The following is a 26,937-nucleotide window of genomic DNA, read 5'->3' on the forward strand; positions in this document are numbered from 1 at the left end:
GTCCGTAGTTAATTTTCTTAATGTCTTTTTAGACATTCTTTTTGGGTTAATAATGTCTTTTTAGACATTACTTTTAAACAAATAAAAAAGAGTCAAAAGGCATGTAAATTTTCATTCTGTGTGGAGCTACATGTAGCCTACTTGAGAGGTTATTATTGTAACTGTCTCCGCCGCCAGTGTAGCCAAATCGTTTGGCATCCGCTGGCTTCGATCAGTCTTTCAACAAGGTAGATAGGATCTCCATTCTGTTTTGTCCATTGCGATGTTTTGCAATCGATGGAGATGTGATGTGCTGAGCAGGGATCCCAGGCCAGCTTTTCTGATGTCAGATCTCAGCAGTTGTAATAAATTGGTACGGTGACGTCCGGTTCGGCCTTGGTACTTTTTGCTGCCAATTATTGCAACTGTTATTTATTATCATATTAACATATTAACTGTTATTTTTTTATTCACTTTTTGATTCATTCATATCAGTTTGTATCCCCTGTGGATCCTTTTCTAGTAGGCTATATTGGGCCATTCCTATAGATGTTAACAAGTACACCCCTTCATTTTCTTTGAGTCTTTTTATTCCTGGATTTTATTCCTCATCCATTTTTCCTTATCATCCATCAGGGATTTTATTCCTCCTCCATACTTCCTCCTCCGTTTTTATTCCTCCTTTTCGGATATTCCTCTTCTTGGGTCGAGATAGCAACATAGTCTTAGCAACAAAGTTAAGAAAACATTCTGTAAGGTTTATTTCAGTAGGGACTGGTAGCCTAAAAGCTACAAAGTAAGTAGCTAGCTGTGTATGAAATAAAGACGTACAATAGAGGAACCAAGAAAACGGTAACGTATTGATATTTTATATTTTGGCTACTTCTATTCATTGTCCACTTTTCTAAAAGCAACTAGTAATTTTTTTCCATTTGCCTGCCAAAGAATGAGACACCAGTCTGACCCAGTCACGGTGGTAGAAAACGAAACAATTTTACCTCGAACGCCCGAAAATTCGACCACTTTCTCCGCAGAAAGCGCCACCACATCTTTTTTAAATTCACCCGCTAATTTGCCTGAGGCCGCTGTTGAACAGCCCACCACTTTACTAAGCGCCCGACCACGTAACTCGGTCGTAAACATCGAGATGAAAACCGAAAACGCGACAACCAGCTCACCGGAATCAGGCCGGGAAAATCATGATCTGCCACCGATGTCGCAGACCGCGTTTCAACCCCCAAACGCCTCGCTTAACAACGCATTTTTCAATACGGAAAGCGGCACATTTTCTACTTCTAGAAACGACCAATCGCTGTATTTAAGTAATACAAGACCAAAAATATTGCTTATAAAATAAGTTGATATTCGGGCAAGAATTGCAGAAAGACAAACGCATAGCTGTTGTGATTTTAATTTTCGACTGGTGTTCCATGGAACAATAGTCCAGTTAATAAATTTCTTGCGGAACACCAGGTTGAAAATCATTGCCTTACACCAGCACTACCAAATTGTTATTCAAAACTGATTTATTAAAACTTGCACAAGTGTGCTAATAGCCACGGAAGTGTCACAAAAGTAAAAGTTGTAACGTTTTTGGCGACTTCTTTGGGAAAGTTAATATCAAATATCCAATATGCGTACAAAAGCAGAAGCACTGCAGTTCCAGGCTACTCTATGTGGCACAGCAGTTGGTTGTGCACGTATAGAGAAAATCCCGCGGACGTGCTTGACTGAAGAATGGGATAAGGAGTTGTGACTTTTGTCAAGCTGAAACTGTCATCCAGTAAAACAATGTGTAACATTAGCATTGATCCAACATTATAAGAGTTATAGGCCTATGGTAAAACTGATTATACTTGAAAAGGTATAGACTACCCAGACAGAAAAACCCGTCATTTTTACATTGATTTAACGTCTGCAAACGTTAAATCGTTGTAAAAATGACAAATTTTCTGTCTGGGTTATATGATGCCAACAAATTGTGTAGTTGTGGCACATTACTATCTCTATAGCACACGAACAAATAAGCTAAAGTAGAATTAATGGCAATGTTATAATTTCGTGACAGTACAAAAATGGCAAGCCAATGAAGCATTCAGCAGCGAAATGCAACCCACAAAAAATAACAGACTGTTTATGATCTGATTAATAAAATATTTATTCAATAAAATGCAATAATTCAATTTTCATCATCTCATCTGCATTTCATTTCATTTTTAATTTCATCTTCAATCAGGCAAAACAAAACATTTTTTTTTAAAAGCTGTAACTTACTTTAGTTCTCATTTCATAAGATAAAGAAAAGATAAAGCAGTTTCTCAATTGTTTAGATTAGGCCGTAGTTTTGTTGTTATCCTGTATATTTTTGTCTAATCTTCAGTATTTCTTATTCAAGGTGTAAGATCTTTTATAGGCTTAATGAGGACTACTAAACGCACAGTCGAAAACGATTGTTATGTCGTTTTTGTTTTCACAATGTTAAATGTTGTGTCGTTGCTTAGTGTCACGATTTCTTTCTATCTCTTACCAGGAAAAAGACTTGGAAAGGTTCAATGACGTAGTTTAATGGGTCAAACCGAAAAGCAGTCAATTAAATTCACGGATAGTTCTACTGGTGAAATGATATATAAAAACGCTTGAAGGACTCCAACGAATGGTTCACCACTTCCAACAATTAATCAAAGTAATAGTAAACAGCAATAGATTCCAATGCTTGCGACTATTGATCGAGTTTAACGTGATCCACTCACAGCTTCTCATACGATTCTAATTTCAATCAGAAATTATATTAGCATCAACTTTGCTTTACAGTACTCGTATTCAATACTTCCACTCTCGATCAACAATAATCTTTGCGTCTATTAACAACTGCTACTACTACAATAATGAACTCTCATCACCAACTCATCATAATACAACTCCCATAATAATAATCTCAGAATCTCAGAATCTCAGAATAAAATAGAAATACAAACTACACCACTATTTATAGTTGGCTGTTCAGTCCAATAACTTCGAGAAGGTTACATCATAAAGAACCATCGTTCGGTCACGTAGCATTTAAAAGGTAAACAACAGAAGTCTCTAGAAGGTCACGTAGGGAAAATGATTCCAGAAAACACGTTACATAATACAGATTTCGTCATCAGAGGTTACTTCAGGTCATAACCGATAATAACACAACGCACCAGAATTCCATAATGAAAACAACACGCTTGTTGAAGATACAAAGCAAGCCATCGCGAGGCATTTGCACCTTGATTGTGACATACGCCCCCCCTTAGAATATTGTTGCAAACAATATAACAACACAATCAATACAAAACACACCATAAAACAATTAATTACTCAATAATCAGTTCTCATAAGTCTATCGTTGCATGAACTACCAACGATAGCTTTTCTCAAAACAATAGTCACGTTTTCTGCGAAAGTTTCCAACGTCCTCAGCAACTTCAGTGCATCGGCGAGCGAGATGACCCATCTTCCTACATCGGAAACATCTCCTCTCCGGACAGTCCTTGGCGAGATGACCTTCTTTACGACAATTGTAGCAAGCCTTTTCATCAAAAGGGCAGCTCCTGGCTATGTGTCCAATCTCCCCACATCGGTAGCAGTGGTTGCCACGGCAACGTCTATTTTCCGAATGTCCGCCGTCAGCAACGCACTCCCTGGCGAAGTGTCCGCGTCTACCGCATCTATAGCAAACTCCAAATGGTCGTCGCCTGCCTCTTCTCCTCGGTTCTTCGCGCTCGTAATATCCATCATCGTGAGATCGTTGCTGATTATCTGCAGAACAATCTTGAGCAAAGTGACCATTCTTGCCACAAGAATAACAAGTAACTTCAGAATCTCTCTCAAAAACATTTCCGATTATCAGATCAACTAAAGAGTTTTGTAAACATAACGCTTTCACAGTCCCACTACAATACGGAGTTTCGATAGATATCATCGCTAACGGTCCTTGGATTGAAGTGGTATCTATTTTTGTCACATGGCCAGTTTTTCCCGTTAATTGACTGTCTTTAACCAAATCTCTCCTCACTATTATACCAGTAGAACCAGAATCACGTAAAACTTTTACCTTTTTGTCTCCAACTTTCCCATCCACTACTGGCAGGTGATCTTCAGGTATTATTTTTCCGCAAACATCTTCATCCGGATTCTCCTCGTCAAGCATGGGTTCAGGAATCATTAACGCACAACCGCATCGATAAACGTCCGTGTCTTTATCTTTTCCAGACTGATTAGGTAAGGAAAACGACTTGTCCTTGCATTCCTTCGCTTCGTGTCCTTGCCTATTGCAACGATTGCACCACTTCCTCGATTCCTGGTGATTTCTGTTAGTCTTCCTCCGGCAGTTAACAGATTTATGACCTAAGCCATTACAATTAAAACAACGTACTTCTCTTGGAACAGCACCTCCTTTAAAATTATTTGTTTGCTCTTCGTCATTATCGCATGACAACGTTTCTTCAGTCGACAACTTCTCATCATGAGCAACTAAGTACTGTTCTGCCACACTGGCTATTTCTTCTAGATTCTTTGGACTTCTCTCCATTAGATAAACAGACAGATCTTTTGAACATGAATCTGTGAATTGTTCCTTAACTATAAGGTTTGCCAATCCGTCCAATGATTGATCGGCCCCCGAAAGCTCAAACCACTTTAACAAAAGGTTTCTTAAACGTTCAATAAATTGACCTGGGCTTTCGTGTTTTTCAGGCTTTGCCTCACGGAATCTTTGACGGTATCCATGCTCGGTAAAATTGTATCGCTTTAACAGAGCTAACTTCAATCTGTCGTAGTTCATGGCCTCTTCTTGCGAAAGTCTTGAATATACATCAAGAGCTTGTCCCGATAATAACATGCTTAGCTGGGTAGCCCACGTCGACTTCTCTAATTTGGCTATTGTAGCATATCTTTCAAATCTTAACAAATAACTATCCAACTCATCTTTTTCTTCAACAAATGATGGCAAATCTGGACGTCTAACTTGCGCCACAATAACATCTCGAGCATTATCATTAATAGAATTAGATCGCTCACCAATGTCCAGCTTTTGTCTTTCTAATTCAAGTTTTAACTTTTCCAATTCATATTGCGCTCTTCTTTCTTCTGCTTCGCGCTGCGCTTGTTTCTCTTCAGCTTCTCGTTGAGCTTGTTTTTCTTCAGCTTCAGCTTCTCGTTGAGCTTGTTTTTCTTCAGCTTCGCGCTGCGCCCGCTTCTCCTCTGCTTCAGCTTCAAATTGTGCTCGCTTTTCTTCAGCTTCAAGTTCTGCTTTCCTTATTTCACGAGCAGCTCTTCTATCTTCTCTTTCGTCAGCTTCTCGCTGAGCTTTTTGGTCCATTATCTTGTGATACTCTTCCATCACAAACTGAGACTTTTCATTACCAGTCAGCCCCATTCGTTCAGCCATGCTCCCTAAGTCTTCAATCATCTCATGTTTGACAGTATCCGCCATCTTGACATTAATTTATTATTCTTTCAATAAATCTTTGGTATTCTTCGGTTTTTCGGTTAAATCTTTTCGGTAATCCCGGACAAGCCCCCAGAATGTCACGATTTCTTTCTATCTCTTACCAGGAAAAAGACTTGGAAAGGTTCAATGACGTAGTTTAATGGGTCAAACCGAAAAGCAGTCAATTAAATTCACGGATAGTTCTACTGGTGAAATGATATATAAAAACGCTTGAAGGACTCCAACGAATGGTTCACCACTTCCAACAATTAATCAAAGTAATAGTAAACAGCAATAGATTCCAATGCTTGCGACTATTGATCGAGTTTAACGTGATCCACTCACAGCTTCTCATACGATTCTAATTTCAATCAGAAATTATATTAGCATCAACTTTGCTTTACAGTACTCGTATTCAATACTTCCACTCTCGATCAACAATAATCTTTGCGTCTATTAACAACTGCTACTACTACAATAATGAACTCTCATCACCAACTCATCATAATACAACTCCCATAATAATAATCTCAGAATCTCAGAATCTCAGAATTTCAGAATAAAATAGAAATACAAACTACACCACTATTTATAGTTGGCTGTTCAGTCCAATAACTTCGAGAAGGTTACATCATAAAGAACCATCGTTCGGTCACGTAGCATTTAAAAGGTAAACAACAGAAGTCTCTAGAAGGTCACGTAGGGAAAATGATTCCAGAAAACACGTTACATAATACAGATTTCGTCATCAGAGGTTACTTCAGGTCATAACCGATAATAACACAACGCACCAGAATTCCATAATGAAAACAACACGCTTGTTGAAGATACAAAGCAAGCCATCGCGAGGCATTTGCACCTTGATTGTGACACTTAGTAATGTTCTAACAATTTGTCCGCGTCCATTCCTTGGAAAAGCCAGTCGCTGAAGGATGACCAAACGATTTTTCAAAATATGTTTAGATTTATCATTACAATACTAACTGCGTTTTTCCTATCGAAAATGTTGTTGCCTCAATGTTTGTTTGACACTTTATTGGGAAGTGTGATTATTCCTTTTGTCTGCTCTTCTGTTCGAAGCACAGCTGTGCCAAATTTGGTTATTTGCAGTGCGATGTCTAGCACATAAGATTATGGCCTGGGGTTACAGGCACTTGTCATTGTTTTGATTGTCTTTGTTCTGTCTCCCCTTTGCTTCATTTTGCCTTTTGAACATTGCAGACAATTATGCATAGCAAAAAAGAGATATCAAAATAGACTCAAATAAAAAGTCAGACGTTTCTACATTAAATCAACGTTTGTGAATGTTGAATTAACGTAAAAAGGACTGGTTACTTGACCTGGTATTTTCACTGAACGAAATGTTTTCTATCACAACTAATAAAACCAAATGCTGTCTATATAACTGCCGGCATACTAACAGCTATGTTCATTGTTCACATCAACGCGGGTACGCCACTAAAATATTTTTATACATTACTCATCACAGTTATATCATACATTAGCCTACTCAAAAGAGCAAAATGACATAGTTATGACATAATCATTTAGTTGTAGTAGAAACATTTACCCGTACTCATCAACTACAACCTTTTACAGATAGAATCAAACGAGTGCTTGGACTTGCGGATATTGCCGGACGATGTTTTTCCTTTTTTGTTCTCGACATGATTTGAACTGTGTTGTGTTCAATAATAATAGTTGGCATAAGTCGACTGATACGATTGCTTGCATTTTTGCCACCAACTTGACTAAAATTTGTCACCTGCAAAATATATATCGAATGTAATCACAGGGGTTTCGTCCATCATATTAAAAAGCTTCAGCACTTGTTACAGAAATTCTCGACTGTTACAAATGACAACAAACGTTTAACTTTATTTTGGGATTCAGCTGACGGCAATGAAAGCTATATTTGCAAACACTCTTCAACCATCACAGACCTATCCACACGACATAAAACTACAAACATTTGAAACACATTCAAGCAGTCAGGCAAACACTGCCGGTGTAACGGTCCAGGAGTTACTGCGGTCTGAAAGTTACCGTAACTTCTGGACCGCGTAGCCTATACGCGGTCTGAAAGTTACTGCCAGTCCAGAAGTTACTATAACAGGGTTTTCAGATTTGACGCTTGCAGCAGATTTGTAGGCTATAAATGATTTCAACATTGGAAACATGTTGAACTTGAAGACTTATCCACCATTGCATTTTAACAACATGATTTACAGCAGAAACGTAATTGGGAATGAAGCGAAAATAAGATGAAAGTTAAAAGATGAGTTTTGTACCAGAAATTGTTGCTGTTTTGGAATGAAATTTGAATTTGTAACCTAACAATTTACGTAGGCTATCATTTTAACCTGATTTGTTTGTATTATACCATTTAAAGTTGTGTCCGTGCTTTACGTGCGTTGGAAAATGGATTTGCATGGGGAGGTGATTGATTAGATGACCACTTAGCCTATAGTCTTTTGCTGTCATCCTGATTGTGCTATAATGCAACCTACGATTCACAATGTAGTATTATGAGTGCTTTATTGACTCATTGTAGGCTATATGGCTCTGTTGAAACAAAAAATTTAATTGATTATCGCTCCAAACATTTCAAAGTTTAAATCGTGGCTATACGTGAATCGGTTGCATTTAATAAGCTATACAGGCCTAAATATATCGTGCAAAGTTTGCATTTGAAGGCTGACTTGTTAGCTGCTGGTCTTGAGTTGCAGTTGACGAACATAGTCTTTGACTATATTTTATGTAGGCCTATTTCATTAAAGTTAAAACCAAAGTTTTCTAGTGAATGAAGCACTGAGCCTATTTTTGGTCTGGTTTTTCACAACTACCGTTTTGAAGAAATATAAAGTAACTTAGGCTACATGTAGGCCAACCGGTAGTCAAAACGTCATCAACCTTCAGTGAGTGAACTATCACAGTCTCACACGCGGGGAAGGCTTTAGCTTTTACGAAAGTGCTGAACACTTTGAGATTCCAATGAATTTTTGTTGGACTCCCATCGAAAACACGTGGCACGAAACTTAAAGTCTAGAATTATGGTTTCGTGGTGAGAATATTTATCCTTGGGATTCATCTTTCGCATACTTGCAGAGGGTTTAATCTACTGACCAAGTGAAGTTTCAGTCCATTTACAAGTTTTCCCAAAAGAATTTCGAAAAAGCACACCCACTTACAATAGCAGTAACTTTTGGACTGCTTCTGCGGCGTTGAAGTCTGGAAGTTACTGTCAGTTCAAAAGTTACCAGCGGTGCCCGGCGTTTTCACAATCGATAGAAAAACGAAAATTGTTTTAACTAAGTGTGATGAATTCATTGCTCTCAAACTAATGCAAGCTTTTCAGTTAACATTACAAAATACTTATAATTATTAATCTGACCTTTTGAGAGGTTAAAAGTTTAATTATTTTTTAAAACAAAATTAAATAAAATTTAAATGAAATATTTGGCAACTCTTGTAACTTTTGGCATGCAGTAACTCTTGGACTGCTACACCGGAGCAGGAAAATCAAAGATTTAGCAAAACCCTACACATGTTGTGGGACATCACAAGCTCTGCTACTTTGCTAATATCTTCTTTGCACTCATCTAGGAGCACTGGCACTAAGTTTGTCACGAGAATATTTCATATGAAGGTTTCCATTGGTCATTGAATTTTATAACTTTCTCTTTGATCAACAATTGTGTTAACGTAGTGACAAAAACGACTTTACACAGTTATTTCAATAGGTTCAAATGAATAAAAGACATTCACTTACCAGGTTTTCATAAACATTGTCGTAAGCCATTCATATAGTTCCATTTTGATCATTTCTAAAACTTCTTTCGGCCGCAATATCTCATTTGAATTCGATTTTTTATATTTTCGATGTAAGAAGCGAATACTCTCTTCATGCTGTTCACATAAGCATTAAGTGCTCGCCACGTAATTGTGTATTTCGGACAACTGCCGTCGTGCTTGACAGTCCAGTTGAATCGAGTGACGTCATAATCCCTTTAGCAAAGGATTAACTCATGGCCCTTGTCTTCCTTTATCAAAATAAACCAAGTTCTTCTGCTAACTTACATCTCCTCATGTTGATATAACGCATTGCCGAATTCTAAAGCTTTTTTACTTCACTTCAACGCGTCATACTGCCCCGTCAAAGTTTAATTAGTGACGACATAATCGAGTTTTCACAACAATTGTGTCTGCAGCATTGTTCTGTGCAATGTGCATCTATGATCTAGTTTTTCTAATTGCAATCATCCGCGGGAAGCGAAAAAAACGATTCGCCGGATCATTGAAAATAAAAGTAGAGATTGTTGTTGTGAATCTCGCTTCTGTTTCGGAGTTTGTGATCGCTGATCGTCATTTTACAAAATTGTTTGCAACATCATTCTTCATGTCGTGCATGTCCCATGGGGAAATCGTTATAATAAATGTATATTATTTTCTTTGTAAAAACTTTCTTCCCTAGTCTAAGGGTCGGGGGTCTGCTTCTTTTCATCTTTGTTGCTTGGATTAAATGTCAAAGTAAGTGTCGAACAGCTATTATGTTGTTCTGTCGTAAAACTCACGGGCTCTGTTTAGGGCAAAGCAGATTACTGACAACACTTGTGAGATTTGAGCTGATGTGTTTGAGCAGAACATGGTTTTCCATAGGTAAAGAAACAGGACGTATAATTATGTCCTATTAGAGCAGAAAGGGGTTCAAGTAGTTTGTTAAAGTCTATTGTTTTGCATTACTGTGTTTGCTGTTTCCGATGGTGAGCTAAACGTGCAGTCAGCATTGTCAAAAACCTGAACCATCGACAAAATATGATCGTACCCTACACATGAAAAATAAGTCAGAATATTTTCCGATAGATTTGTGGTTGAAATTCAATTGCTAGGAACGCTGAACGCTAATAGAAATAGGAAATCTATTAAACTTAATTTGCAAAAAAAATATTCCAAATTATTCATATTCTTAGAAATCATATAACGTTGCATTAAAATTTACTTAAAATTAAAAAAAAGAATGAATACTGCAAAGCTACTGATGCTATACGTTAGTTATCTCTATTTTGTGATGTGAACAAATTTTAGATGGGTGGAACAATCCACCCTTTCCTTCATTCCACCCTTGGCGAGAGAAATAACCACCCTCAATAATTTCCAACTCAGCCTTTCCACCCTCTTTGTGAACAGTGTGTGTATTTTCACAGTTTAGGGTGGATTGAATTCTAAACGGTGGAAATATCCATCATTCTTTTCGCTTTTCACCCTTGCCGCGAGAGATTTCCACCCATGGAAATTTCTACCCCAAGGTCTCCACCTTTTTGATTAACAGTGTAGGGTTTGGAATCGGCACTTTTCGCAACTGAACGGGAATCGACCTAACTTTTCGCCAAATCAAAGCGGTTTTAGAGCGCAAATTAATCCGCGACAACCGTGCTTTTACCACGCTCGCTTCGGTCACAGAGCACAAAAATGCGAAGGCAACTGTCCCTTTCCAAACAAAGCACAAGTTACCCAACAATAAGGAAGGGTTGTTGGGAAGGAAAATTGTAAAAATCACACAAACCTGCTCCATGTTATTGACAAAAATACAGGGTCTACGTTTCTAATCGACACCGGTTCGGAAGTGTCTATCCTGCCAGTCAACAGCGGTCAAACTAAGCGTAAACCAATCATGCACTAGTTACGGACAATCTCTGTACAAATCAAACGTCACATAAAACCGTTGTCTACTGAACCTGACGTCTTACGTCATGGACTGTTGCTAGAAATAAGTAAAGATTGCATCACCTTTGTCACACCGGTGAAGCATTACATCATCGTTAAATCTTGAATTACGAGATATGGTGTAAGCCAATTTTAACAGGTGCTTGAATAGCTTCATAATGCTTATCATTATTACGTCACAGATGCTGGTTATGTGCGTTTGGAATTTTGCAATCTATTCTTGTCAATTTAAAATTGTTGCTTGAAGAGTGGTTGCATATTATTAAAACTGTTTGCTTGGTGCTTACCACAACTAGACGAAATTTTCGTCTTTATCTCAGTAATTTGTATTGTAGTGACAAGTTTTAGTGGCGTACCGGTGTTGCGTCCCAATTTCGACAGCCTTGAGGCTATTTTACACAAATACAATTCTTGAATAGACGTTTCCAGAAGAGTGTTTCTTTCCGTCATTGCATACAGACGAACGGATCCGAGAATCTTATGTTACAATTTTCCCACGAAGAGATTATGGTTTACCGTTATGACCATAAATAATAAAGATGTTCTTGTTAGTTGGTAGGCTACAGAAGAGCTTAAAGCACAAAAAAATAATAAAGACGTGTTATTGGCAGTTCCAGAAGCACAAAAGAAAATTAAAGGCCAGATGTCCATTCACTGAAGCCTTGTGGATGGAATAAATTGCAGAGAAGAACATAACAACCATGGCCATTTTGTGAAAATACTTCCAAAATCAAATTCATCAGTTTGATGCATTAACCTAATCAATCAATCTAATAGGGTTAAGAAGTCAATATTAGCCTATCTTAATACGAGCTGTTTTCGTACGCGGAAAGTACGTCACGGGCTATCTCCTCAGCCCAGTGCTAATTAATTGCTAATTAAACTAAATTTTTTGCCAACAAACTTATTGAAAAAAAATCTTCAATCTAAAAAGTTCAATTAGGTTTATGCATCAATGCAATAGCCTTAACTACCACTTCTGGATTGTGACTTCAGAACAAAAACGAGCTAGACCAAAGAAAGCTATTCCAATGTCGTAGGATGAGTATGAGCAACACAAGTCAAGGCCAGATGTCCATTAATTAAAACCTTGTGGAAGGATTAAATTACAGACAAAACCACAACAATAATCGCCATTTTGTCAAAAACTTTTTTTTCCTCACAAATCTAGCCAGAAAAATAACTCACGAGCTATTGTAGTGGTCTTAAGGATTGTACGTGTGGTGGAAATGGCAACGCTATTGTCCATGGGAAAAGGTTTAGTGGTATGCTCTTGTGATGTCATCATTGAAGGATTCATTCTTGTGGTGAACTCATCAGAATGCGCTGAAATAATATCACACGCTGATGTAAGTGGAAGCTGAACAACTGATTGTTTTTTTGAAGACTGAGAGTGTTTTCGAAATCAAAGTCTTCAGTTTGATGCATCAGCTAGCTATGATTTTATGAGTGCGGCTTCAGAACAAGAAACATAAAGAGCAAAGGAAGTTAGTTCCACTGGCTGTCGGAGGGTGCGCTCAAGCAACACCACTCAAGGGCAAATGTCCATTCAGTGAAGCCTTGTGAATGGAATAAATTGCAAAGAAGAACACAACAACCGTGGCCATTTTGTGAAAATACTTGTCTTTCTCAAATCTAGACAAAACGAAACTTACGAGCTACTGTGGTGGTTTCCAGGGTCATACGGTTGGTGGAAATGGTAACACTATTGTCCATGTGAAAAGGTTTAGTGGTGTGCTCTTGTGATGTCATCATTGAAGGATTCAGTCTTGTGGTGAACTCATTGGAATGCGCTGAAACACAGTCACATAGTGATGTAAGTGAAGGCAGAACAACTTTTTTGTTTTTGTGAATATATAAAGAACTGAGTTAAAGAACTAGAATACTTGAAACACAATATTGAGTTTATACCAGGGGTCACCAACCTTTTTTGCATGCGGGCCACTTTGGCACTAAGGAGAGCTGTGGCGGGCCGCACTAATAAAATGTTAGGTAGGTTGACTCTTATGCTAGAAAAGAACGCATTTCGTACCCAGTATCCAGCGTTACATGTTGTTCATATTTATGTTAGAATACCGTAGCAACAAAATTAGTCGAACAACGCTACTGCTAGGCCAAGCTCCTTTTACAACACTTTTGACTTATTTAACAATGCCTAATAAATAGAGGCCACTTGTTTTGCGCACTTATAGCGAGGCGAGCGGTTTCATCAGAATATTCATCGCCAAGCAAGAGTGGTGATGTTACTTCGCTTCGCAAAAGATATCTTGCAAAGTTGCAATTAACAGTTTCAGTAAACAAGAAAATGTTTGACACATCGCAATACAGGCAACAATAGTGACCTGCAAACATATCAGCGAAAAATAGGCTCCAATAACAGGGAAAAAGAAACCAGGTACCATCTTCTCTTCTCTCGTGTTGTCGCTATATGTCAGGGCATCCGTTGGTTAACCACTGCCTGGTGTCGTCATCGATGAAAACTAAGCCTTCCATACTATGAGGAGGTCTGTATAGCCGGCAATCTTTGATAATGTGTGCTGCCGTCTGCATTTCACCACACTCACAAGCAGCACTCTCTGCCGACGAAAGCAAGCACCTCCACGTGGCCGCCCCCGCAAGTACCGACTTTGGAAAACTAAACTTGCTACAACTGTCGCTATAAAGTTATGCGGAAGAACAATCATCAGAATGGCACCCCCAGACCAAGCACAGCGTCCTTGTGAGGGCGAACAGCACCAGCTGTTGTAGGTCAAGGAGTGACCATTCTGCAACTAAATGTTGAAGGCACCACCAACGCTAAACTAGACATCATCACACCAGGTAGGCTACTATGAAACAAACGCTTGTGGAAATCACCGAAAAATCGTAATTTATGAACAGTCTTCCCTCTAAAAAAGCAATGAGTTGGTTTTTCATCCTTTTTGTGAGAATCTGTAAAACCTTCTTTCTTTTATTATAGACAACTGTCACTTACGGTGCTCATCAGCCTGGCAAGAATTTGTTGATTAACAACATTTTGCAGTACTTGCTTTGGCAGTACATATACTATAATTGGAACGATACAGATTAGCATGGCTCCTGCGCAAGGATGACACGCAAAATCGTGAAGCGTTCCATATTTCTTAAAAAAAAAAAACGTTTTGCAGTAGGCCTACTAAGCTAAATATTTTCATAATACAATCAGAAAAAGTCTTTCAATTTATATGTAATATATTGCCAATTTATTATAAATTGAGTTGGCACACCGACCTATTTTGCGAACAAAAACTTGCATAAAGAGAACACTGCTCGTGAAACACAATAACGGTGAAACTCGCACTAGTGTTTACATGACATTTGCAAACTTAAAATAAGCGACCATGCTCACAGACAATTTCAAAATTCGAAAACAGACGTTTTAATCAACCACTGGGACAGTGTGGCTGGACATCGCATTGGAATAACTTTAAGCAACTCCCACCTAGAACTATAATCTGATTGGTCGGTCGGTGGAATCGTATGCAATGCGAAAATATGCTTCCAGGAAAGTAATTTTTGCCTTCGTGCTCTTTAACTCCCTCCAGAAAAGTATTTTTGGTTATACTTGTACGCTGATACCTTCCGCGGGCCGCAGCGATACAGCGTGGCGGGCCGCATGCGGCCCGCGGGCCGCCATTTGGTGACCCCTGGTTTATACTAAATTATAATTGTTTAGTTTCATATTAAAATAGTATTTTTTTGACAAAAGTTTATTAGATAAAGCTTATTTGCCACACCAATCCAATCGATATTATAGTAACTAGTTTGCTGTGGCTTTACAAACTTTAATTTATTTTTCAATTTTCTCTAAAATATTTTTGAGACTTAATTAGTTCTTCAAGTCAGATTTCCAGTGCTTCTGCTTTTTCTTATGCAGAGTTGCATTTTTTATCTCGATTTGTTCAAATTATCATTTTGCCTTCTGAAGACGCAAAGTGCTTCCAAAATCAAATTCATCAGTTTGATGCATTAACCTAATCAATCAATCTAATAGGGTTAAGAAGTCAATATTTAAGCCTATCTTAATACGAGCTGTTTTCGTACGCGGAAAGTACGTCACGGGCTATCTCCTCAGCCCAGTGCTAATTAATTGCTAATTAAACTAAATTTTTAGCCAACAAACTTATTGAAAAAAAATTCTTCAATCTAAAATGTTCAGTTAGGTTTATGCATCAATGTAATAGCCTTAACTACCACTTCTGGATTGTGACTTCAGAACAAAAACGAGCCAGACCAAAGAAAGCTATTCCAATGTCGTAGGATGAGTATGAGCAACACAAGTCAAGGCCAGATGTCCATTCATTAAAACCTTGTGGAAGGAATAAATTACAGACAAAAACACAACAATCATCGCCCTTTTATCAAAAATTCTTTTTTTTTCTCAAATCTAGCCAGAAAAAAAAACTCACGAGTTTCTGTAGTGGTCTTAGGGATTGTACGTGTGGTGGAAATGGCAACACTATTGTCCATAGGGAAAGGTTTAATGGTGTGCTCTTGTGATGTCATCATTGTAGGATTCAGTCTTGTAGTGAACTCATCAGAATGCGCTGAAACAATGACACACGCTGATGTAAGCAGAAGTAAGCAGAAGCTAAACGCATTTTTGTTTTTGTAAATATATAAAAAACTGAGTTAAAGAACTAGAATAATTGGAACACAAGATTGAGTTTCTACTAAAACTGTTCAGTTTATCATTTAAAGTAGGCTATCTTTTGAACTATAGAGAAATAAAACAAAGTAACTTTAGTGAGTTTAACATGATGTATTACATACACAAATATAACATAATTTAAACTAAAGTGTAACGTTGACGACACGTACGTGTGTCCTCAAAAACGCAATTTTTTCCTAAAATATTTTTAGTTTGGGTAGATACAATATTGTTTACTGTATATGTATCTAATTAACCTAAGAAAAAAAATTGGAGATTTAAACTATTCCTTCAGTTTCCTCACAGTGCCAAATAAAAATTTTGCGGCACACTTCTTGTGCAAATAAGAGGCTGTACTTAGTTTGATAGGTAAAAAATACTAATTTATAGTTTTTCTTAATTCATGCAATTTTGTAGCTTTTTATATAGCAATTTTTGCCCTAATAATTTCAAGATTTTGCCTGAATTCGCGACGTTTTGAAACAACAGGGGGGGGGGCTGCCCCCCTGGCTCGTACGGCTATGCTTCCAGTAAACAATTAGCCTACGCTCAATTTCTGCTTCCTATCGAATATGCCTATTGCTTTTTGCATTCGCTTTAATTTATTTACCATAATATCGCATATTTTTCTTAACCATTGCCTTTTTTCACTCCCTTTCCTTTTTCAAAAAATTATATTTAATTTGTTATTCAGACGTCACAATGAATGATTGTCCGCTTTTTCTTAGCAACATCTTCAAAACATTTCTAAATTTTGCTTGATAAAAGAAATTGCTTTTGACGTATAGCTTTTAATTTTCTGCTTATGTGTTTTTCAGTATGCGCCTGATGATTGTACCTTGCAGTACATGAAACCAATGGTAGAGCAAACTTTTTGTAGTTGAACAAATAATGGTTTATATGTAGGAAATATGTATATATGTATAAAAACAATAAAAACTATCAATACTACAAAAAAGTGCTCAATGCTAAGCAAAAAAGCAAAGCAGAGCAAATTAAATCAAATATAGTTATTACTATCTGAAGCCTTTACAAATTGTTTCACCTAACGGATCATCAGAAGGTCTTATTCAAATAGAATCAAATATTCAAATAGATTCTATTTGAATAAGACCTTCTGATGATCCGTTAGGTGAAACAACTGGTAAAGGCTTCAGATAGTAATAACTATATTTGATTTAATTTGCTCTGCTTTGCTTTTTTGCTTAGCATTGAGCACTTTTTTGTAGTATTGATAGTTTTCATTGTTTTAATATATGTGTATATATATATGTATATGTATGTATGTATAGGGGAGAGTGCTCAACAGTGCTCCGGGTGCCTACAGTGCCCCTCCCATCGTTTTTCGCAATCCGTGACAAATTATTCACTCAACCGTACATTACCATGGTCACATGGTCCGTAGAAGCTGCTGAAACTAAGTTAGGCAGAAATAAGTCATTGCTTGTTGTTGACAGAAATGAAAGTTTGTTTTAGGGGGTAAAAAGTAAATTTTCAGAACTTTATAACTTTTTTGTTGCAGTTTTTACGGTGGCTTCAGGGATGCTTCACAAGTTTTTCATGCTTTGTCAGTCACTAGACTAGGTTTCAGTAATAACGTTTCAGATCGTAGGCCTCGGTCAATAAAGATGACGCCATTTCATCTTGTAGGCCCGTGGTTCCAACAGTGCCCCACCCTGAGGTCTCCTACAGTGCCCCGGTGGAGCACTGTTGGAAGCCATGAGATTTTATTAATCAATATGCAGTGCCAAAATGATTATCAACATTTTATGTTATATAGGCCTACTATATTTTCATCACCCAAAAAGAGGACATGTTTAGTAAGCAAGTAAAATGCCAGTGGATTTTTACGTTTAAACAATTTTTACATCTTCTTAGATGATTATAGGCCTATGTAGCAAAAGTGACAACTAAAAACATAACATAATTATTTGTCAGATTCAGTCAATGAACATTTTGCTGTTCATTTGATTTTCTTCACAGAAAACATGCGTTTTGCATTTTGAGCCATAGTCTGTTGCATGCTCGATTTTTAACAATGCTGGATTTTTAACAATTCATTAAACAAATCTATAGTTCTGCAATATTTGAACTATTCTGTCCATTTTCTAATCTGCCATCATTTAAAAAAAAACTAATGCAAGCTAGCTATCAGGTTTAAGACTAGCTTTGGTACAGTATTGTTCGAATTAATTGAAACTGGGATGTTTATGCTAACTAGGAATATTTCTGCTAAGTGAAAACTGGGAAGGGTGTTCTGGGGAAGTTTTAGCCACAGCGGGGTTGAATCACTGTTTCCGGTGAAAGGAATGACGATTTCTGAACGATATATCGATGTGATCACAAAAAAAGTTTTCCCAGACCTGCGAAGGGCATTTCCAGAAGGTGGGGGCATGTTTTAGCAGGACCTCGCACCATGCCATTCTTCTGAAAAACACTAATTTAAAAAAAACAAACAAGATTACCGTGTTAGATTGACCTAGCAATTCTCCGGATTTAAATCCTATCGATAATTTGTGGAGCATAATCAAGGCACGATCACGCAAGAAGGACTGCACCACCATAAGAAAGCTCATGGAGGCCATCATTCAAGTGTGGTTTCGGATCCAAAAAATTGTAGAGAACTGCAAAAAAACTAACCGAATCCATGCCAAACCGTGTTCGTGCAATATTGAAAGAAGCTGGAGGCCATATTAGGCATGAAACTATACACATCTGTTAAATTATCGCAATAAACCAAATATAAGATACACAAATTCAGCCTGTTTTCTTGACAGTTTCAATTAATTCGAACAATACTTATAGATCGAACAGTTTAACATCATCAATGCCAACATTTTTCTCTGACAGATACTTCCACACACCGCTGAAAAGCGTTATCCTATTCTTTGATATTCTTCATCGTGTGTCACACGGCCGTAGCCCAGAGCATCACGCAGGCTCTTGCTCTATCGTTGAACTCGGCCAAATCTTGTGCAGAGCACCTTGCTTTTAGGTCAGGGCATTCGAGTAGATGTTGCATCGTTTGCTACTGTCTGCATTTGCAACTTGTGCTCCCCATTGAATACCCCCAGTGTCTCATCAAGGTTTTACACCTGCCAATACCAGTTCTTAAGCGGTTGAGGCATCGCCAATACTTCCACGGTTCACGTTTTCCGGAGTAAGGCTCTCCATGGGTGTGAGCTCCATATTGGCCATTGTCGGTCCGGCTGCCAGTCCCTCCTGCCATAGTTGAATCTGCACATTGGCGGCGACATCGTCTTGACCTAATGGGACAACTGAAACAAGGAAACTTTTTCTTGACTTCAGACGCCTGTGTGCTGGAGTTTGACCATACAGTGGATGTCTCAAATCTATGTCCTGACAAGATCTTTCCTTTCTGCTGGTCACGCTTCTTCTAATGTTAGGGGGAGCAATTCCAGACAGAATGTGCAGCGACGTGATGTTGGTTGGTTTGAGACAACCTGTAATCAGACGGCAGCTTTGGTTCAATATGGGGTCAATTTTCTTAGCATGTGCTGAGCTTTCCCACACTGGGCAAGCATATTCTGCAACCGAATAGCATAAGGCTAAAGCAGTTTACCGTATTGTGTCAGGGAGGGCACCCCAATCAGAGTTTCCGAGTTTCTATAAAATATTATTTCTAGAAGCCACCTTAGCTCTTACTTTTTCGATATGGGATTTGTATGTGAGGGACCTATCTAGTTTGACACCGAGGTATGTTGGATTGATGCAGTGTGCCAAGTTGGTTCCATTCCAGGAAATGTTTAGTTGGCGTGATGCATCCCCGGATCTAAGGTGGAATGCGCAGACTTGAGTTTTATTGGGGTTGGCACGCAGGTGGTTGTCCGTGTAGTATGTTGTCAGCCCATCCAGAGCATCGCTAAGTACTCTCTCCGTGGAAGTGAAGTGTTTGTGATGTGTTGTTATACACAAATTGTCAGCGTATATGAAGCTTCTTGTACCAGGATGGATTGGTTGGTCGTTTGTATAAATGTTGTACAAGATGGGGGCTAAAACACTCCCTTGTGGTAGACCATTTTTCTGCTGTCTCCATCTGCTATTCTTTGGTGTAAGACAGCATAAACAATAAGCATTCAATCAAACGATATGAACTCGGAAAATGAAATTAGTGGTCGGGTCTATTCATCCAAATAGGCAACACAAGAGTCGAACTATAGAAATACATCTGACATGGTCATCGAGAAACACTGCCTTCGTTTGCCACAGAAATAAATGTATCCATCATATCTACAGCAAGCAATGTATTGTCAACCTCAAAGTCAATAACCCTAAACACTTTTCTTAACCGTTTAAGGGACATAATACTTCTAAGAAAGCTTTCTTCCAAATAAACATGTTTTGTAGTTTAAAATGGCGACTTAAATTGATTTTAAGATTTTTTTTTTTGTTTGTTTTTATAAAACGGTATGGTACACATATGTACCATTGTCCCTTAAAGGGTTAAACAAGGATAGCTTGCTGTACTTCTGCCACAACTCACAGAAAACATACTTTTCTTTTTTTGTATGGTTGCTTAGCCTTATTTAGCTTTCGCTAACGTCACATCAAAATAAAACCTTGTTGAAAATGATAGCAATGAAAAAAAGAGGACATTTGAGCATTTTCATGTGTCCTCGGAGGACAATTCATTTTTTATGAAAAAAGAGGACAAATCCTCCTAAAAGAGGACATATGGTAGCCCTATGTTATATCAACAATATTATAGGTGTTGGGGAGTTTTTGGTAGCCTACGTTCTACGTTTCGGCTGTGGAAGAAGCTTCGTGCCTGAACTATATGTGGGCCTATTGTTTAGTAATTTTGTCTGTCAAATTTGGTTATTTTGCTCCATAAACCAAGCGATTTCTTGTAAACCACATGTCATTATAGGCCTACTAAAGTGTGTTGTGTCTGTATCTTGTGTTAATCATACCTTCCATGTGGCCGAATCAATGATGTCTTTAATATCCTGCATTGCATGTTCTTTCACTGATTGACTGTTGAATAAACACCTTCCTTGTCATTGCAATTGGTAGCCTAGTTAGGTCATAACACCAAAGCTTTTAAAAAGGTAATTACAGCTCTAATTAAATCAACTTGGGCTGTTCTATAAACTACAGCTCAGTGTGTTCGCAAGGTTCCTTGGAACCTATTCGCATTCTTTCGTTCAAGCACAGTTACCACGACGGCAGATAGCGTGTCCTACATGTTATGATAATAATTATTGTTGCTGTTATATTTTGTGTCTGTGATAATTGTGTAGCATATGTACCACTTTTAAAAGGTTTTGTATTGACCTGACCAGCTCAGTGACATCCATCATGTAGAACAATATCGGTAGCCTACTAACACAAGTTTCATACCTAGGGTAATCATTGCAAAAAGAGTGGCTCAACATTGCAACTAAAGACACCAATTACTTTGATAGGAAATATGTATATATCATCTTGCTGTTGCATTGCGCAAAGCTCACTGCTCCGGCAGTTTGAGCACTCTGGCAAGATGGGTGAAAGTATCCAAATGTGGTTCCTTGCGTACCACAAATGGAAAAATCCCACGCTGCATTACTTATATAGTAATAAGGCGTTCATGTCTAGTGTACGATTTACTGCACTGAGGAGACCTTTAGGTCGAAACAGTGACGTCCTGTCTGCAGTTATGTATATGGTATATGTATATATGTAACTGCAGACAGTGCACACCGGGTGTTAAACTGTTTTATTCGCATCAACAGCGCACGGGTGCAAAGGATTGACACGGCGAGAGAGCACAAACAAACATAGCCAGGTCGAAGACTTTTCGAAAACCGGCCTGCCACACCCGCGGCGTGATTTAGGGGTGACGATGCACCCGCAGGAGTAAGTCCACCAGCTTTGGTGGCGGGAGCCTGGCTGGGGAGTCGAGGTACCTGTGGAGGGAGAGTGTGGATCGAAAACGTTACATGACCCGTCCGCAAATTTAGATTGGCTAAGCGGCCAGGGAGACAGGGTCTTTCTGCATTGCCCAGAAAGATGGACTGCGACCAGCCGGGCGACCCGTCGCGTGTGGACGCTGGAACCGGCAGTAATTGACCGCCGGGCGGCGCCCACGTCTCCTTCACGCGGCCTCGGCGCAGGTACTTGACTCTTATATCCGGTCTGCCAGTAGGCAGAGCGGATAAAACTGGGGTCTATCACGAGGAAGAGAGTCAACTATTTAAGGATAATTTGGCTCTCGTGACAGACGAAATTCAAATAAAAATGTGGAGCAGAAGCTCGATTAATCAATAGAAATTAAAAATATAGGTGGGAGTGTAATACATACTTTCGACCTTTTGGTCTCATTAGTGCAGGCTGGAATGGCCATGGAGGTATATACCTCCATGTGACATTTTCCCATTTGTGGTACCTAAACAGTAACCAAAATGGTACTACTGCCAACCTTGCCAAAGTGCTATGTAGATATATATATGTAGGATATATATAGTCTAATGCAAGCAATGCAACTTAATAAAACGGCCAAACGAGCACTTGCATTTTCGAGATATCGATTATGTTGTCCGCACGGACAAGGGGAGGGTTTGCCCCAGTGCAAACATTTTACGGAAATGGGGGAGGAGGGTTAATTGTTTTTTGCAATTTTATGAGGACATCTTTTATAAAATGGCCCTTCAAACGTCAAGCTGATAGGAAACAACAAGACTACATCATCGCTACTGCACTAATTTCCATTGCTCCATGATAAACCGAAGTGTAATTGCACTCTGGTTGCTTATCGATGTAGTTCTTGTGTGCATCGATAACTTTGGGTGCTATGCAGTTTAGTACGGTGATATGTTTTTTAGGTGGTCACTTTTTTCAGCAGGTTCTGCAGTTTGCTCAATGGCTATTCAGATCATATCAAAATAAACTGATGTGAAATGATAAAAAGTGTCATTGAGCAAATCAAGCATGTGTTTGAAGCTTTCTAAAACATGGACATCGAAAAACGTGTTCACCGTTTGCCACTGGTAGAAAGCTGATACATATCATGGCCTCAATGGTTATAGGGAGAAATATTTTTCATCTTTATTGTTTGAATTGCTTGGCCAGAAAGTTTGTCTTAACTCGCCAATCCTTTAGCCCTCTAGGGTAATGAAATTATAGACTTATATTTGCTGACCTATCAAAGGGCTCCTTTGGTTTCAATCGAGGAAAATTATAGTACGTTACCATAGTTTAATGTGGCACCATGTAATTTTTTCAAACTTCCGTTAAAAAGTTTCTACATACATTCTGAGTTCTGATTTCGATTTGGTTAATTGACAATAGAAATGACCATAGAAATTACCCATTAATACTCCTAACGATCAAACTGACAATTAATACTTGCCATAACATAGCATGGGTTTTGAATTGGGTAACGTTATCATAAATAAATTTCAAACATACCATTGTAAATATTAGAATAGGCTTACTTACAAGCAATTGGCTTTTCATGGCTCTTTGGCTCCTGATTCTTAAGAGAACTGTTGGTTGCTTGCATTATTTTCTCAGATAATTGGGTCAGATTGGTGGAAAGATTTTTCGTCAATTCTAAATCAATTTTTAGGTTAATTCTTGCAAACAGACTTTCATTTTCACAGCTTTAACGTATCGCATCACCTTTGCTTTAACGAGTCACAGTAGCTCCAAATAGAATAAATTAGGCTTCTTTTGATTTTTTGATGATTATTAAAAGTAATTGATTGTTTTCCTTCCATTAGGACAGGACAAAAGTAAGGGAGCAAAAACTAAAAAAAATGACCCATGTTGTGGACATTTCAAATGTTATGTTAATGGTATGAGGCCTGCAGGTTCGCTTGAATAAACGATGTTGCAAAATTGTATTTCTGTATTATTTGAAGCACATTTTGAAGTAATAATGAAAAAAGAATAATTCTTGATCAAAACAAATTAACTTTTGCTGATTTATGATCTAAATGCTGAGCAGCAGCAGTGTCAACTCTGTGATCAACTGCCCATTAATTGTTCGATGATGCTATTTGATGGTTTATCACTTTTGACATAAAGTTACAAATGAAGAGGGACTGGATAGAGAAAATTTAGTAAATATTTTGTTCGATGAATTTGATATGAAAAAATATTTTGTTTTGTGGTTGTTAAGTTAGATATTACAGCAACCTATCAAAGTTGAAACATTAAAAGTTTTCCGCTCAATAAAATTCAACACCACGGTATAAAAATTAATAAAAGCTTTACCGCAGTCGAAAACTAAGCATAGGAAAAATTTGTTATTATGAATAAATAAATTTAATTAATAAGAAAAGATATTCAAAGCAACAGTTTACCGTCAAAAACACGTTTTGTAATTTCTTTTATGATCTTTCTTTCCTCGTCATTTACGTAGTTCGTCCCACCATGTCCACAACTTGACTCCATCCTGGTCACAGTCTTACCTTCATCTTTTGGTAAGGACTCTTGTTTGGGACTATTTGTTTTGCAAATGGTTACCTGTGCTTCAGTGCTACCACCAGCAAGCACGGAGAAAGTAATCGCCAAAGCTAAAGCATACGTCATCGACACCTTCATTGCTGGAAAAGTTTTTAAATCTAACCTACCGTTTGTACTTTGAGACGTCAACTATCAGGAATGATGCATTTGGTTGATTCAGGCCAAAATATACCACGAGTAGAATATCTCGTGGAAAACTGAAAACGCGTCATAATACGTCACATCCGATCAACGTGCCTGACACACCGAAAGCTGTGACTCTAAACGTGAAATTGAAAAAGTCTTCTGTTTTTGTCAATCTCGGTTTTGAACAAGGATTCAATAAACAAAATAAAATTTGTTTATTAAATTGATTTATTTTTCAGTTATTTTTATACTGGAATACCCAACTTTATAATACTCCAATATTGGCTTCTCTTCCATACAGCTCTAGAACAGTCGGCTGCGTTTGCAAGACAAGTTATAGGATATCAAAATGAAAACAGCTGACGCGATGACTGAATAGTCGTTCTATCGTGTTCATTTTGAAGTTTTCTTTACTTGTTTTTCTATTCAATATTGTTGAACAATTTACTGTGATAGTCCTTATGATATGAATACGAATGACATCTATATGAATGGTATGTGTAATGAAACGAACAGCGATTCCTGAATTCGAGGTTTAAATTTTATTTTTTTAAAACTTAATTAAGTTGCAAACTACATCAACCTAACGTGAATATCAGAATGCAAACAGAAAAAGAAAACTAAGCTTAACGACATTGTGACGTAAAGTGACGTCATTTAGCCCTTCGGAAAAGCCAAAATTTGAGTCTGCAAACATGGTGTAATTTTTCCTGTATTGATAAAGACAGTAACAATAAAGAACACAATGCCAATAACTGTTTACAAGTCTTTCGCTAGATTTTATTGCGCATGATGCACCACAGGGTATGGGACGCTTGCTGGAACTGGCAGGTTTTAAAGTTTGGGCAACAGTAAACATCTACCCGGTAGATACAACGCAGTGGACAAACCGAAAAAAGTTTTAAAAACTTACTTTAAAATCACTGACTAAACGCATGAATTTGAGTTTCGAAACTATTAGTCTACTGTACTAACCTACCGTTTAATGACCCATTGGATGAATGATGTTTAAGTGGATACAAAAACAAGGAAAAAGGAGAAAAAAAACTGAAAAAATGGTCATAACAAAGATAAAAGAAGCCGAAACTCCTATTTGTAATTTTTCAGTTAGTGGAAAATTTTTTAAACAGGTCCAAAAATTCAAATACCTCGGTACTATGGTGGGATGCAAGGGACGAAACAAAACTCAACAGAAGAACAGCCCAACCTAAAGCAAGCTTCCAACAAATGAAACCAATTCTTTGCAATAAAAATACCTCGTAAAACAAGGTTTAGAGTTTTAAATTGCTATATTTATCCTGTCATTTAATACAACTCTGAAACCTCAAACATCTCAAAAGAATGGCTGAAAATTTTAACGCTTTTGAGATGTGGTGCATCTGTAAAATGCAACGTATTGTATGGCTTACAAAGAAGACAAACAAAGAAGCTTTACAAGTAAACCAAACCGGATCTCTGTTGAAAAATATTAAAAGAAGACAATATAAATTTCTCGGCAATGTAATAAGAAAGCAAAAACTGGAACGACTCTCCGTTACTGGCAAAATTTTTAAAAAGCGAGCACCTGGCAAACGGATACAAACTCACCTGAAACAATTTAACGACAAGGCAGAAGCAATCATTCATTCAACATATCAGAGGAATACTTGGTCTAATTATTCGTTCGATGCCGTCGGTGCCTGGTTCAGGCAAAGTTATTGAAGAAGAAGAAATGTGTTGAATATTATGCAGAAACGTAAACGCAAATATCAAAGTTTTATCATCGGTTTTCAATCATATGATGAACTGTTTTATTTTGATCAACGACGCACGAGTACAAAATAATTGACACGGCGAGAAGAACACAATAAACATAGCCAGGTCAGAGACTTTAAAGTACCGGCCTGCCACGCCCCGCGGAAGCGGGGAGCGGCGTGATTATGGGGTGGCGATGCACCCGGAAGGGAAGTCCACCAGCTTAGGTCGCGGGGGCCAGGCTGGGGAGTCTAGGTACCTGTGGAAGGAAAGTGTGGATCGAGAATTTTGTGCGACTCGTCCGCAAAAGTTAGAATGGCGGAACGGGCCAGGGAGACGGGCTTTGCTTTCTGCAAACGCCAAAAGGTCAGCTCACGACGGGCCGGGCGACAGAAGTTTTATAAAGCCAGGCAGCGCCCACGTCTCCATCACGTGACCGTAACACAGGTAAGTTTGACTCCTATACCCGGTCTGCCCGTAGGCAGAGCGGATAAACTTTGGGGTCTCCCACGAGGAAGAGAAGCTTAGCTACAAGGACGATTTGAATACTCGTGGGGGACGAAAATTATATAAAATCTGGAGCAAAGGCTCAATTAATTGGTGTAAAAAAAAGAAGGTATGTGGGATTATATTGTATGCTTTACTTACTGGAAAAGTGTTGACGTTGAACCAACGAGCACGGATGTGCACTGGCCAGACGTTGAGGCAGGTTCGCCCAGCTGGGTCGGGGGGACTAGCGATCGAAGCATAGATATGACTAGGCTACGTTACT

The 26,937-nt window shown here is 38.2% G+C and overlaps 1 protein-coding gene and 1 non-coding gene across 2 annotated transcripts in view; one reads left to right on the forward strand and one right to left on the reverse strand.

Moving 5' to 3' along the window:
• Nucleotides 1–12,323: 12,323 nt before the first annotated feature.
• The window catches only part of LOC145771231 (uncharacterized), a 35,982-nt gene continuing 21,368 nt past the window's right edge, over nucleotides 12,324–26,937 (reverse strand). Inside the window, exons 3-4 of the mRNA XM_082582964.1 lie at nucleotides 12,820–12,957; nucleotides 12,324–12,490 (exon numbers count right to left, since the gene is read on the reverse strand). Coding sequence (XP_082439090.1) covers nucleotides 12,324–12,490; nucleotides 12,820–12,957 — 305 coding nt within the window. The remainder of the gene's footprint in view (nucleotides 12,491–12,819; nucleotides 12,958–26,937) is intronic.
• Nucleotides 14,186–14,287, forward strand: LOC145771440 (U6 spliceosomal RNA). Its single transcript, XR_014289228.1, has one exon. It is a non-coding gene; the product is annotated as a U6 spliceosomal RNA (small nuclear RNA).

Source organism: Aplidium turbinatum, chromosome 5 (genome assembly GCF_918807975.1).
Source record: "Aplidium turbinatum chromosome 5, kaAplTurb1.1, whole genome shotgun sequence".
In the NCBI taxonomy this organism is placed as follows: Eukaryota; Metazoa; Chordata; class Ascidiacea; order Aplousobranchia; family Polyclinidae; genus Aplidium; species Aplidium turbinatum.